Here is a 15,860-nt window from a genome sequence, read left to right as displayed (position 1 = left end):
GTTTATATCCAGTTTACTTGGTTTTAACATTGCTATTGCTTTGTATGTCGGGGGCGGGAGATTCATGTGATTGGTTGTTGGTCGCGTTGCTCGCAAAAAATCGCCAAGCTTCAGACACGCCCAGTTTCAAGATTTTTTGATGCCTGTAGTGTAGACGGGCCGTTAGGGATGATGGTGAGACAGAGTAGGAAAAACACCTGCTGCTGGAAATGTCCCCATTCCCGAGAAAGATAGTTGCAACCTCGCACTCAGTCATGTTGTTTGTGTTGGCTTTTGTCTCCTTGCACACTAAGTGGAAGGATTTTGAAGTGGGCTTTTCAAAAGCATGGTTTTGTTACAGATTCTAAACCATCCCACCCACCACCTGCTGTATTCAGTGTTGGCTGCGGTTTTCCTAATTAACCGATATTGAGAACATTAACAGGCCACATACAGTTCCTGGATAAAAAAAAAGAGTTACACAATGAAACAGGCCTACTATACTGTCCACTTTGCGCCAAATAAACATAAAGTACGATCTACATCTATACGTCAACATGTTAGCTTAGATTACGTTTGACAAAAATATAGCTTTTTTCAGTTTCAACATAATAACGTTTAGCTCTGTCTCAGAATGTATAACGATGACCTATTGGCCTGAGTGTGTGTCTGCACCTACTCCATAAAATATTAGGGTGAGCGGTCATCTTATATTTTTCCGGAGGGGGATTTTTATTGCATATCAAATCCGCAAAATGTGTCCCTGGAATTATAAATATGTATGTTGCATTGGTCTAATTAGAATTTGTCATTTCATTTCATCATTTGGTCAATCACATAAAATCAGAAGCTGCAGTTGATCCATACAGGTGTATCAATTGATACACCTGTATGGATTGTATCATTGGCACTTAGTCAGTTGAACGTGTTTATGCAGATAAAAGAGCACAGTGGTACCTTCCACAGAGATGTCCTGGATGGCGAAGCGGAGGATGATGGTCCAGATCATTCCCAGGGTCATCTTGGCGTTTCCGTCCACGATCTCTGCACGACAAAGCAGAAATGTGTCATATGGTTTTTGCTGCATCTAGATTCACTTTGGACCATACATCGTGTTTTTACAACCTTACATCGGCTGCTCCACTTAATAACGCCAACACAACTGTCCCACAGCTGGCAGATATACAGAGCTTTTTTAAGTGACAAGCTTTCACAGTGATTTCATTCATAACATAATTCAAAGAAAAGATTACAAATACACATTTGAATTGTTGAATACGTATAAGAGACACATATTTGTAGTTACTTATAAGGACTGACTTTGTGACACACACACATACACGTTAGTGAGAGGTATGTCGTGCGGGTCACATTCCTATCATAGTTCACACAGTTGTACTTTCACCGTGTGTGTGTGTGTGTGGGGGGGTGGCACTCTGAGTTCAATGGTCAGCCGTATCAGCGTTGTCATGTACCAGGAATGTCACGTTTGTTCTTATAGAGCAGGAGAGAGGCTAATTTTTTCTCTTCTGATGATTCATTTGCTTTAAGTCTGTACCTCTGTGAGTGTATGTAAACAGAAGGGCAGTTTGGTGCTGTGAAAACTGAATATTTGTTAAGCCTACACATCTTTAACTGTGTGGATAGCATCTCTTTAAGATCTGACTTGCACCACTAGATACAACATGCACAGGTTTTGGTTGTATGTCTTATGAACAATAAGAAGCTTCAGTCCTTGACTCTGACGGTTAAAGGGTGTTCCTCATGGGTCTGATTATGGCCACGCTCCAACGCAGCTGTGGGACATCATGCAATTATGGGCTGTAATTAAGCATTGATGTCGATCAGTCTTAAGAAAGTTCCCTGCTACTGAAAAGTGGGCAGTTTTAAAATAATCTGTGGGTTGGTAGTGACTTCAGGACATTCTTAGTCCTAACTAATCTCTCTGACTTTCTAACTAAACATGTGAAAGTCAAACAGAGGCTCGTGTTTTGGAGCCCGTGTGTTCAGTGATCCATGCCCAAAGGTCATCTACTGTAGTGCAGATTCCACACTCAGGACCAAGTATGACATCTTGACTTGAGATCAGGTTTAAAAGGAGTGAGGTGGATGAATGAGATGTAGCTTTCATAGAGGTTTCAGGACTCATAACTACATTCATTATGTCTCAGCACATCAACAATGGGCATTTTTAAGGGACTTCTTTTCATGTTTGTATATGCGTGAATGAACGCATGCTTACCCTCTGCTCCAATGGAGACCAGTTTCACTCCTTTACCGGCGACGAAGTCCAGGGCTTTGTTCACGTTGTTGATCTTGTGGACCTAGGCCTGTCGCGATAATCGATAAATTGACTTATCGTACGATAAATAAAAATGGACTCGATAACTTTTCTGAGCTCGATAAATTGCCGTTTACATGCGTGTTTGTTTACATAAGGATGTGACCAGCATTTTAACTAGGAGCGCTGTGGCTGCCAGACGAGCTGTGGCTGCCGTCCATGCGCGCTGTGAGGGGCTGGGCTGACACACAGCCAGGTCAGGACACTGTATGCACGTACAGCAGCGTAGCAGGCAAATTAATAATATAGCGACAAGCGGGAGACAACGTGTGACTTACTCGCGGGGAATTTAAAATGAAATGAAATGGAATTGGTTACAAAACCTACACATCTTGATTCTCCGGTGTGGCAGTATTTTGGATTCAAGCCAAATCAACGAGGCCAACCTACGGACTTGAGTGAGCCGGGCGGTGTGTCGCATTTGTTTAAAAAAGGTAGCGACAAAAGCAGGCAATACCACGCATTTTAAACTACACCTAAAACACAACCACTCCATTCCGTTTTCCCAGCTGGTAGCAAACACGGCAGCTGGAGATGGAGAGCCCCCACCTTCCCGACAGTTTACAATCAAAGATGCATTTGCCCGGCAATGCAAACATGTTGGTGTTCCTTGCTCGAAAACTTCGAAAAACAGATTTGGATATGGCCTGTTGAGGCATCTGGGCCTTTGTATGGACAGTGGACTGTACACATGACTGTTATTTTAAGGAGATTTTTTTTGCTTGTGAAACAATGTGTGCTCATATTGATTTATTTATATATATATTTATCTATCCATCTATATAGAGATGGATAGATAGATGGATTGAGAGCTCTGTTTTCCAGCCTGAGTCTATTTAATTTATTGTTTTGGTTGTGTGTGATTTAATTAATTTATTATAATTTAATTAATTTGTTTTATTTATTATATATCATTTATATATTTTAATATTATTTCACATTTCATTTGCAATGTTGAATGTTCTGTTTGAAAGGATGTACTAGAATTATTATGATATATTATCAGTATGTCAGTGGTCTAAAATGGTCTTAGAATGGTGCCGACAATATTATCGTCTATCGCAATAATTTCCAGGAACATTTATCGTCCAACAAAATTATTTATCGTGACAGGCCTATGTGGACCCTCATCTTACCTCGCTCAGGCTTGGCTAACCTTTCACCTGTGGGGACACACACACACACACCTCTCCACCCCTCACAGACTGCAACCACTACTATTTAGAAATATTTAAGGCCACTTTACTAACATATATTTAGAAGTGTAAATATGCACATTGACATCTCGTTGCACTGTCATCGCTCTGCTTTTACCACTCTTATATATTTATTGTGTACACCAGGAGTCGTGCGGCGCAGTGGATAGAGCCTTGGTGTTGGGATCAGGGGGTCACAGGTTCAAACCCCTCTTCAGTCAGCATGTCGTTGTGTCCCTGAGACACTTCACCCCAAATTGCTCCTGTGGGGATTGCCCACAGTATTGAGTATGTAAGTCGCTTTGGATAAAAGCGTCTAACATGTAATGTGTCTATTTTTTACTGCAGTGAGAGTTGCCAAAGAAATTATGTTGTACTTTGTATGATGACAATAAAGATATATCCTATTCTACCTGAGCTCTGCTCGGTGCTCGGCTCCGGCTCGGTTCCCGCGCTGCAGTGCCGGCTCTCGTCTGTGCGAGAGGGTTACCTGAGATGGTCTCCAGCAGCAGCATCAGTTTGAGCCCATCCCTGAAGTCCTCCTCTATGCTTTCCATCTGCGTGCCGGACTTCCTCAGGTGGGAGTTGCACCATGCCGTGAACGTCTGAACACAAAAACAGGAGAAACGTGGGGAGTATTCACAGCCTGGTATGGTGTTGTTCTAGCTTTTATGACAATAAACTACTTTGAATCGAGAATAGAGGAGAATTCAATTAACAGGAAGGTCAGGGTGTTGCTTTGATAAGACAGGAAGTGGCAGAAGAAATGGGGAGGAGACAGATGTTATAACACAATACATATAGTTCCGAACTGCTAGTTATCAAAGAACAATTTTAAATATAAGTCATAAAAAGAAAGTATCTTTAAAGAATCAGAATCAGCATCATTCCCACTATAAAAAACTAAAGAAAAGCCTCCTCACGTACAAAGCTACCACAGCCTGTCCCGTATGTTCATGTAGAAACACTGCCAACCTTACAGATATATCCCCCTGAAGATATGAAAACCCGACAGGAATCAAAGTGAACATCTGTCATGATGGCGTACTGAATCAAACATCTGGAAAAAGAAACTGAAATATGACACATCGAAAGCTGCATGGAGTCCATGTTTTCCAGCTCCTGGTTAGCCAACATTCTTCACAAATGTGTTCTGAATGATTTGATTGTGAGGAGTTAGTGGCACAGATGTAGGCACGGGGCTGCGGGGAGCTTTGACACGCCACTCAGTCATTTATGGCTTGTCATAAATCAACGTTTCAAAACACTGACTTTTCTCTCACGTGTCACATAACTAATGAAAGAGCTTCACAATGCTCAGTAACCAAAGGGCTGACTCGTCCATCAGATGAAAATACTTGACTTCTTAGAACTTCCAAGCTGGAAACCATGAGTGAGTTTCAATTATTATTTTTGTTTTAATTACAAATTAAAACAATGAAAATGTTATGGAGCTCTAACACACAATATGCATAAGGTGAAGGGATGAGGACAAAGAAAGCAGGAAAGAGTAAGAGAAGGAATGTTGATCGTTTTTCCCAGCAGGAAGAATACAATTGATAATGACTGAATGACCAAGACAAAACTCATCTGCCTCAATCAAAGAAGTAAGCCAGAATGCCAGTTGATATCTTATCTTAAATACATTTGACTTTTGGACTGGCAATAAAGATGGACTGATAAGATCATTATTTTGATTAGCAGCATGTGTCCTTCACTTCAGATTCACTAGGGCTGCAACTAATGACTATTTGTTTCATTCATTCATTCATCTGCTGATGTCAACTGGATGTGACGTCCTCATTGTTTTTTGTAATATTTTGTCTAACAATAATCATTCAAATAGTTGTTATAATAGAAAAAAATGTTGCTGCCATTTAAAAACATATTCCTCTTTCTATGTTTATGCACCATTTCCATCAAAGCAAATTCCTCATATGTGTGCACCTACTTGACCTACTCACTTGATTCTGAAATGTCCATCACAGCTTCCAAGATGTCTTTAAAGGTTTAAGTTGTTTCATTTCATGTCTTCTGATGTGCAGCAGAGAGAAGCAGGAGCCCTCAGTGTTTGAGAGACAGTTAAAGAGGTTTCTGACAGTTATGCATGACAAATTACTCGGATGATTCCATTTCCAAAAACTTGAAGAATCTCTCTCTCTCTCTCTCTCTCTCTCATTCATTCATTCATTCATTCATTCATTCATTCATTTCGGCTAAGCCATTGGGTCAGAAATAGAAACAAAGGATTTTTGTAAAGTTAGGAAACATTGGATATAAATAGCTTAGGGACGCTGTGTACAAAATAAAGAACCTTGAACTATTAGCAGCTTCACTAGTCTGCTGTGGTGAGGTGGAGAAGGAAACACAAACAGACACATGTTGAGACCTGCAGAGAGCTTAAGACCTTAACGTTCACTATAACACAACGTGCTGCAGATTATACTTCCTCCACCCCTCCCTCTGAGGACAGAGGACAGACCCGGCTGTATCAGGAGCTTCAAGTATCCTCTATGCGGTTGAGAGGGATGTCCATCCTGGGACAGGAGGAAGTGAAACACTTCTGTTCAGTCACACTTTTTGTATTAGAAGTGTAGATCGCCACACACAGCTATTACACCGCACTTTCAAGCATTATTTAAAATACTTCAAAAAGGTTTGTAACTTTAAGAAATTAAAACGTCAAAACATTTACAAAGCTAGGGATGTTAATCAACATAACATTCTGTTGTGCCTGCATGCCAAAAGCAGTGATGAATTGACTTGTTGTCCAGTTTAGAACACATTTATAAGAAACACATCCTTTAAACAAGTTGAAGGGTTTAAGTCAGCGGACATCTGGATCTGAATGTATCAGCGAAACAAGCAGAGCTAATGTATGTGGTGAGCTCTCACACCTACAATCCTATAGGGGAAACACTGATCAACGTAAAACTGCCTCTTCATTGTATTTTGAGGTTTGAATTGCCGGGTTTCCAATTGGATATATGTCATTGCCCGATTGACCCTATTCAAACTTAAATGACCCTCACCGCTAAAGGCAGCGACCCAATAGGGTGAGTGCCAGTGGATCCTGTTAAAGCTGCTCTGTGTTGGTGACACAGAGGATGAGAGGATTCCTGAGGACACAGATAACAAGCTAAAGGCTGCGTGGACGTAGCAAAGCTGAATCCCAGTGTTCAGAAGGTTTACATTTTAGTCACATGTCTCTTATCCTCCATCTACAGCTACCTTCCTCTGACCTCACTGTTCAACTCAACATGTTAAAGGTCCCATGACATGGCCATTGCTACTGATCATAATTCCATTGTTGAGGTCAACTAGAATAGATTTACATTGTTCAATGTTCCGAACTCACATTGGATTCTCATCCAGCATCTCTGTATAGTATGTGTGTTCACTCTCTGTCCTACACGCCTTGTTGGAGCTCTGAACTGCATCCTCCATTACCCAATATATCAGGGCTTCACTGGGTCTTTATTTTGAGATATGATCATACAGCAAGGCTAGGTTCCTAGCAAGGTTACTAGCCATCATAGGGGAAAGTCTGCAAAGTATGTCAAGGGACATTAGCATTGATTCTGACTCAGTGGCTTCTATTGGAAAGCATGTTGACACAGAATTAGAGGATGAGGAGAAATTGGATGGAGAGTTGATGAAGGAGGGGGAGGTAGAGTAGGAGTAGGTGCTGCTTGTTTTAGACAAGTAAAAAAGGCACAGTGGAAATGTAGATTTCTTAAGGAGATGATAATCAGGTTATTTAGAAAATTGGTGTTGTATTAGGCCAAAAAGCAGGGGGGTGCAGGGCCAGGTGTACCACACGAGAGGTTTCATATCGCTATCTGAGTATGGATGCAGAATATAACTGAAGCCAAAATGTGCAGAACAGCTAGTGGGCGTTTAGCTCTTTGCAGTGAGGTGAGTGGGGATACAGAAACAAATAGGTCCCAGGGCTGTGTGATTGGCACACACACCATGTAACAGTCTGCACAAACAATGGGTGTCTCGGCATAGCTTACCAATGCTCCTAGCTTTAACATGAGGTGATGTTAAACCTGACCTGTCAGAAAAGCAGTCTGTGCCACAGATTGTTCATTAACAACTCTGTATGTTCTATATAGTAAATAGTCTATTTGGAATCATTGCTAAACAAGTTGCTAACCATGGGAAGAATATCACCAGCAGGCCATGAGTTATAATAAAACTGCCTGCTATGAATGTAATCACTGCCCAAGAATCACTGCTTTCTCTCAGTGTACAAAAAAGATACAATGTGGAGACATAATGAAGCACAGCAGCTTTACATTATCGGAGTATTCACAAATCTGAAACTGTGTTATAAAGAATCTTTAGCCTCTCTGGGATAATCCAGTCCAGATTTGAAGAGTCTAGGTCTAGTGGTTTTAGATCAGGACCTGGTTTTATGTGGTCAAGATGCGAAAAAAGCACTGAAATCTGCCTTTTTTAAATTTTCACAAATAGAATTAAGGTTTCTCAAATCTAAAACCGTGTTATAAAGCATCTTTAGAGTCTCTGGGATAATCCAGTCCAAAAAAATTGGCTATGCAGCGATTTAAGAGGTTCAAACAGGGAGGATTGTTCGCTCAGCGCTGTCAATTAAATTTCCCTTAACTTTCCCCTTAACTGCTGAATCGGATGCTCTGAATCGGAAGCCAACTTCAGCGTCGTTCCCTCCCTGCCATTTTCTTTCTACCCGCCGACACCGGCTCCTCTCAGCCCGGTGTCGGTACCATATGTGTTCAGGGTACCATATGTGTTTGGGGTCCATCTCTTACCAATGACGTCACGCATTGTAATTGGCTGTACGGTAATTTACCCAGGGGTGCTCGGGGGCAAATCACATCTACAGATCAAGACGAAGCGAATGGAAGTACTCCCACACTCCTAGCGTGTGAAAATGTTTGTGAAAAACGTGTGCAAAGTCTCCGAAAACGGAGCAGTGGCTGTACGGTAACTCAAGAGGACCACCATACACTCTTTACTTTGTCCGTTATTATATGTAGAAGATATTACTTTTTTCTCCGTCATGTTGTTTCCATAGCAACAACTTTAAAGAGGAAGTAAACCTAAATTAGATTTAAGACACTGCAACGAAAGTAACAAAAACAATGTAAAATGTTTGTGAAAAACGTGTGCAAAGTCTCTGAAAACGGAGCAGTTCCTGCGATGCTAGCTTTGCGGCTAGTGGTTAGCATTTTCAATGGAAATATACATCGAAACATCATGTAGCAGCGTGATAATCTACCATGTCAGCAAAAGAGAGCTGAGTGCGCCACTGAGAGCCAGTCGGGAGGGGGACAACGTACGAAGAAATATTTTGTATAGAAATTAAAGAAAGAAATGGCGGCCTAAAGCTAAGAGGTGGGACGTGGAGGGATACACGACCCGGGAAAGTATCCTTCTGCTCTCGTCGCGTTCACTCGTGAGTGCGTTTTGTTGGAGCTATATATGTCTTTATATTATTTAATAGTTTAACATTTATTTTCTTGCTGTTTATTATTATCATTTATTTATATGTATTCTTAGTTAGCTTTATAAGTTAAAGTAGTTTCTATGCTTTTATTTTGAAGGCATGTTTTGGGCACTGGGTGATTAGAGCACCTGGTGTAATTGTATATATTGGAGACAGGTGGGTGGTGGGAGCCAGATCACTAGTAGGCAAAAGGGTTTTTTTACCAGGGTGTTTCGAGTCACAGGGTTTTCCAAGCCACCGGTTGTTTCAAGCCAAAAAAAGGAAAGCCATAGGAAAGGCTTAAGGAAAAGGGATATAGGAAACCTGTTCGTTGTACTTTGTTATCGGAATAAACTGCAGAAATGGAGAATCTTTTCTGGACCTGAATCATTGCCCTGCGTAAGATCTGCTAACTAGTGCCTCAGTGGCTGTATTATTTTAAGTTAATTATCTGTTTTATTTCTATATGATTTTGGCCGCTACAAAGTAAAAAACCATGCCGTCAAAGCGGACTTGTTTTTTGAAGTTCTTTTTTGTGGATTTTTGGATTGCCCGCGTTTGAAGTGGAGTATTGGATTTCACTTTAAGAAAAAACACCCCGGGCCCTGGACGGACTTCAACAACGGCACAGGAACATGGGCGGTATGTGAACATTTTCTCCAGTGGCTGTATAGGAAAACGGCCTCACTATTGGAGTGCTGGAGTCATTGTTTCGCAGCATATAAATGAACAGTGGATAAAGTTGAAAGAATAGTCGGACCGTGGGAACAGGTGCACACAGTGATTACGCACTCTGACGCGCAGGCATGCACATGCAACAGCGTTTTCTCCTGTGGATAATAACATATTTGGATATTTAAATAACGCCAATCAAAGAAATTATGCAAGACGCCACATCACAGAACAGAAGTGGATCTTCTGACAAGGTAAATCATAAGGACATACATGTTAGGTTTAAAGGACAATAATTCCAGACCACAGAAAGTATTCAGATTATCATACCGCTCATCTGCAATAATCAAAGCTGAAGCACATTTAGCAGTCCTTAAAGAACGCATGGCTGCATTGAAGAGGAAGCATGCATTGGAAGCCCAGGAGGAGGAGCTTAGAAAAGAAAAGACACAACTTGCTTTTGAACTAAAACTGAATGCACTCAATGCCAACATTGACATACTGAAAATCCACACAAGGCGTGGATCGAAAGGATCTGTGGAAAATGGTAACGAACAGAAATCTGAAAAGATAAAGTTTCCTTCTGCCCCGACCAACAACTGTTTTTCACTCCAACACAACCATCACTCACAGGATACATGTTCAAGCTATATGAACATAGAAAATGAGGAAACAAATTCCATAAAGGTGGATGGATCTAGTTTTGTTTGCCCTGCTGGTCACATAATCAAAGACTATTGGAGATTTTTGAAGTGCAGTGTGTGTCACCAGAAGCAACTGTCAGCCCTTCACATTGAAGATGAGGATACAGGCACATCCTTAATTAAAGCACATGTTTCACCTGGACAGTCAGAGACATGTGTTCATACTGGGTCCGGTGGACCTGGAGAGGACAATGGATTCAGCTCTGGCTGCCCTGTTGTAGTAACCTCTCAGCTTGCATTGGAACAACAAGAAAAGATGTCCATCAAACATCGAACCCATCAGGTTTTACAAGAAAAAACATCAACAGTGCAATGCGAAAAGCCCACAGAGAGTAAGGAGCAGGAAATAGATCACAAAGAGCTCCAAGACATCAGAGAGTCAACAAAGTCATAAACCTCAGACTGAAACATAGGATGAAGAAATGGAATCCGACCTCCAGATAGATGTTGTGAACAGTGATGGAGACACAGAGGAGCCTCCTTATGAAGAGGATTTGGATGACAGAGCGAATGGAAAAGGCTCAGAAAATAATTTCCAACAGGAGATATTTTCTTCATTGCAAATACAAGTGGACCCTGGATGAGGGAAAGGACGGACAAGGATTGGTCAGCTCTGCGAGCCCCAAATGAAGACCAGTGGAGAGACCTGTTTGAAGATCTGCCTGCTCCTGGATGCAGCAGTGGAGCATCATGAACATTTATTCTTTCTGTTTCTCTATACTATTTTTCTCTCTCTTTCTATTTATTTTCCAGGAGGCTGTTGCCTGAATAAAATGGAGAACATTATTTGTATAGTTGGGATACGGATAGAGTATAGCTCCATGTATATATCATTTAAGTAATTGTGTGTTTACACAGTTCACAATTAGGGGCCGGAATGTTGGAGCTATATATGTCTTTATATTATTTAATAGTTTAACATTTATTTTCTTGCTGTTTATTATTATCATTTATATGTATTCTTAGTTAGCTTTATAAGTTAAAGTAGTTTCTATGCTTTTATTTTGAAGGCATGTTTTGGGCACTGGGTGATTAGAGCACCTGGTGTAATTGTATATATTGGAGACAGGTGGGTGGTGGGAGCCAGATCACTAGTAGGCAAAAGGTTTTTTACCAGGGTGTTTCGAGCCACAGGGTTTTCCAAGCCGCAGGGTGTTTCAAGCCAAAAAAAGGAAAGCCATAGGAAAGGCTTAAGGAAAAGGGATATAGGAAACCTGTTCGTTGTACTTTGTTATCGGAATAAACTGCACAAATGGAGGATCTTGTCTGGACCTGGATCATTGCCCTGCGTAAGATCTGCCAACTAGTGCCTCAGTGGCTGTATTATTTTAAGTTAATTATCTGTTTTATTTCTATATGATTTTGGCCGCTACACGTTTTTTGGTGTGATGAATTTCCGGCGTGTGCAGTCCCCGCTGCTGCTGTAAGAGAAAAGCTTTCCCTCTGAAAGGAGAGGGTGCTGGGAGGAAGTGGCCTCTCCTACAGGCTGCAGGCACCGACAAGCTACAGCACTGAGCGACGCCACTTCCGGTTTGCCCTTTCAACGTAAAGTTCAAAGACTACCCACACCACCTGCAACTTCCATAAAAACCATCGAGCTAGTGGATCGCCGGAGCTGTTAGATTAACATTAACATGCTTATTGTAGTTCTAAGTGCAATGCCTTGCGGCTTGGAGCACCATCCTTGATGGAGCATATGTGTGGGCAGGAAAGGAGTGAGCAGAGAGTAGAGTAGTTGTCGATTTTTGTTGTTTCCTGTGACTATCTGCCTCACCCTCTCAGGCGTTCAGTTGCGCGCGCTACTAAAGAGACGTGTTACCATGGAAACCAAACAATGGTGTGGCTGTATTAAAGTCCGAGTGGAAACAGTCCTGAGTAAATCGGATTTTGTCAGAAATCGGGAGAAATGCGGGAGAAATATGACCCCGGGAGGAAACCGGGAGAGAGCAATGAAATCGGGAGTCTCCCGCAAAAATCGGGAGGGTTGACAAGTATGGCTACAGTGTATACACTTTCCGGTTGGATGCTTTCCAAGGAAGCATTTTGCTGGACAGATGTGATCACAGGTACGTTTTTTTTAGAATGAGTAATTAGATTAAACTATTAGACATATATGTTGATAATTTAAGTTACACGACGGCAGCTATATCCACGTATCATGTTGCTAACTGTTTTGTAAACCACATAAGCCAGCATCTCTCTGTCAGTTGACTCTTTAGCTAGCTAGAGTACTCAAGAGTTGACGTAATTTTAAATATTCATACGTAAAGGTTTCTATTTGTGTTTCAAGCTAAGCTGCTAGCATTGATGCTAACTAGCTAACTATATTTTAACGTAAACATGTCGGTAGTTTTAAAGCAATTTCAGTAGCAATTAGCCACCAGATATTATTTAGCAACTCCTGGTGAACTCGAAACAGATATTTAGTTTTTCCAACTTCAAGTTTCAAAAGTAAATTGTTTGTGTTTATGTGCTGTCTCATCTTATCGGAAGCTTTGTGTTTTATTCATTAATTGACTAGGGAGAGTGCACACTGTGTACCAATGCACCTGAGTTACCTTTTGAGCTAATGTACATGTGTAGTCCCAGGTTATTACCTATTTTATACAGACCTTGTTCATCATTGATTTGTTTTGATCAGAAGAAATAGTCTATATTGGATCCTGATGTTTTACCATGTAACTGCAAACCGGAGAGGGATCCTGATGAAAAGCAGAATATCTCAAAAGGTAAGCTATACAAGCAAGGTCAAGGTCAACAATAATCTAATCATGTAATGTGTATTTACCAAATATGTCCCTGCATCCTCTGAACTAACTTGTGTCTGTCTCACCTAACAAGATTCAGCTTCATTACCCACAGCTACAAACCTAGAGACTAACAACTCTAGTTTATTATCAGTGTTTAATTTACATAATTTCCCAATTCCTGTTTGATTTCCACAGTAAACTCTTTAATCGACTATCAACAGTTTACATTTGAATATTCGTACATATATTCCATTAGCTTCATTACTGTTGAGCAAGTTTTGCTAGCTGCCCTATTAACAACTATTATCGGTTTGCTTACAGTGTCTGCTAGAACACAACAAATTCAGTTTAAATGTACCTCCAGATGTTATTCAGTACACCTCGGGGCACTCAAAACAGACTTTTCAATGTTTTCAACTTTGAGTTATAGGTTAATAATTTTTTTGTGCCAACAGTTTTTACAATTGGAAGCCTGATATGTTATGGAGTCAAACCACTGTTAATTGAAAACAAGGGAAGATTTAAATGTTATAAAGAGAAATAAGTGACTGCCCTTAGCCGCTCCCTTTTGACAGTTTAACTACATACCTTGAGACTTTGAACATGCGACAAGGATGTGAACACAACCGATAAACCTGTTCAGGCATTGGCATAATAAAAACGCCAATCACAGTCACTTTGCACAGCATGAAAGAAAGGCCAAATGAATGGGCTGTGATTTGTGAGGTTCAGTTCAATAATTTGTACTGCCCTCTGAGGATGTTGTAAAAATGTAAAGGAAAAAGGTTCCCCACCCCTGCTGTAAATAATAATAAAAACCCTTGATTTATAACAACATCTCTGTCTCTATTGATCTGAGTATATTATAAAGAATAGCCAGTTAATTGAAGCATTATAGCACAGGCCTTTGTCAGATGATTTATTACGCTGTTTTTTTTCTGCTTCGAATAGTTCTCTCTTTTTTCACCATACCTGTGTTTGCATCACTGATTGTAAAATGTGTTATATCTTTCCATAACTTTCAAGTGCTGTTGTCTTGTCGTTCCTAGTCTTACACAACAGATAAAGCCAATGAGGAAGCATGACGTATAGCTGCCAAGTGACTATCAGCTGTGTCTTTTTAGTTTCATTTGAACCAGTTTTTTCCTCATTTGTGAAATGATGGAAGCGTCACAAAGGAAGTTTTAGCTCATGAAGAGGAAGAGGATATACCGGAGAGAAAAGACCGTCCACAGGAACATGTTGAAACCATCAGCCCGAACACTGAGGAGAGTGATGATGCCGAAGCTACAGTTCCAGGGGTTAAGGAAATTCCTGGAGGTAATCTTGTTTGTCTTATTCCTTTTTAGTGTCATTGGGGGTTTACTAACTGAACAAATAACAAAAGTAAAGATCCTTACGAGAACTCACTTTCTCAGGGATTGTCTTTTTTCACATTTTTTGACACACAATTTTGAGTAACTTATTGAGAACTAATTGACACAACACACGTGCCTTCTCTTCACAGCTGTTGGAATCTACCTGATTGTTAGCTTTAGCGGTGTTATGTGTCGCCATCGTGGGACAGCATTTCTACGAACCCGAGATGCCGCCTCAGAAAAACGATGAGCGGCAGATAGACATCTTCCTCAGGCAGCTGGAAAAAGTAAAGACTCGGTTCCCTAACCAGCGTGAGGTGCTCTGGAACAGGAGCAAGATCCACCTGCTGACGGCCCAGCCCACAGAGCCGGTGAGTCTGATCCTCACCGCGGGACATGGGGCTGAGTGGACTCTAACCTGCTTGGCTAAGAACCTGGCCGCCGCCTTCTCCACCTCCCTCAACGCCTCCGTCCTCCACATCGACGGAGCCAGCAGAGCCAGCCAAGACAGCGACCAGGTGAAGCTGGACATCGACAGCAAGCTGCAGGGAGCCTTCGAAGGAGACAAACCCGTAGCCGTCATTAACCGCTTTGAGGAGGCTGCCCCCAGGCTCCACGCTTATAACTAAAAAACTAGTTATTTGATGCTTCCTCGAATGGAGTTACATTTCAAACATATAAGGTGTTGTACATTTGAAATGCATCTCCCTGAAAAACATTGCAACATTTCTAAACTCCAGGAGGTTACAGAATCTTATAAGGATCATAATACGGGTCTGAAAAGCCAATGCAGGATTTAAATCTGCATTCTCTCCGATATGCAGCAGGCTCTCAATAACTTCAGCATACTTTCAGCTACAGAAACCATTCAAACATCAGCCTTTTCAGCACATGATGGGAAACTTTCAACTTTTTCCAAATATTTCATACTTTTTTAAATATTCAGCTTTTTAAACTCTTTTTTTAACATGTAACTCAATAGGAGGAACCTTCAAATCCTCTTTTACCCACACCTTGTGCCAAATGCTTGTCCTTCCACATTCATTCCAACTTTAAAATGATCACAAGACCTTCAGCTATAAAACTGGTTCTTCAGATTTGTCATATCTTTTACACTTTTTGAGATATTTAGTTTGGAGGCCTTCTTCAGTGTGTATTGCGCGTTCACACCGGACGCGATGCAAATATTTGCTTTGCTCTAATCGCTGAAGTTTCACCGCGGCTGTCAGCTGTGTTTACTCGCATCATTCAAATTCAAATTATTTTCACCTAAAGTAACAGACACAGAATCAGCACTTTTGAAACAGGGCTGAAACAGAGGGGGTTATGGGAAGCTGCAATGCGCCATCTGTTTGGTACATGTTTTATAACTGAGACCATATTGATG

The 15,860-nt window shown here is 41.1% G+C and overlaps 2 protein-coding genes across 2 annotated transcripts; one reads left to right on the top strand and one right to left on the bottom strand.

The window, feature by feature from the left end:
* Window positions 1-865: 865 nt before the first annotated feature.
* Window positions 866-3,501, bottom strand: LOC307019147 (alpha-actinin-4-like). Its single transcript, XM_079649795.1, has 3 exons — window positions 3,446-3,501; window positions 2,222-2,303; window positions 866-1,023 (listed from the first exon to the last, which is right to left on the bottom strand). The coding sequence occupies exons 1-3, from the start codon at window positions 3,449-3,451 to the stop codon at window positions 881-883; spliced, it is 231 nt and encodes a 76-aa protein (XP_079505921.1). The 5' UTR covers window positions 3,452-3,501; the 3' UTR covers window positions 866-880.
* A 9,511-nt stretch (window positions 3,502-13,012) lies between these two features.
* LOC307019145 (torsin-1A-interacting protein 2-like) lies at window positions 13,013-15,474 on the top strand. Its single transcript, XM_079649793.1, has 2 exons — window positions 13,013-14,435; window positions 14,623-15,474. Exon 2 carries the CDS (start codon window positions 14,701-14,703, stop codon window positions 15,100-15,102), a length of 402 nt encoding a protein of 133 aa, XP_079505919.1. The 5' UTR covers window positions 13,013-14,435; window positions 14,623-14,700; the 3' UTR covers window positions 15,103-15,474.
* Window positions 15,475-15,860: the final 386 nt, after the last annotated feature.

The sequence above is a fragment of the Notothenia rossii genome (assembly GCF_949606895.1).
Source record: "Notothenia rossii genome assembly, chromosome: 9".
Classification (NCBI taxonomy): domain Eukaryota; kingdom Metazoa; phylum Chordata; class Actinopteri; order Perciformes; family Nototheniidae; genus Notothenia; species Notothenia rossii.
Note: the sequence above shows the minus strand (reverse complement) of the source record. Positions and strands in the feature narration are given on the sequence as shown.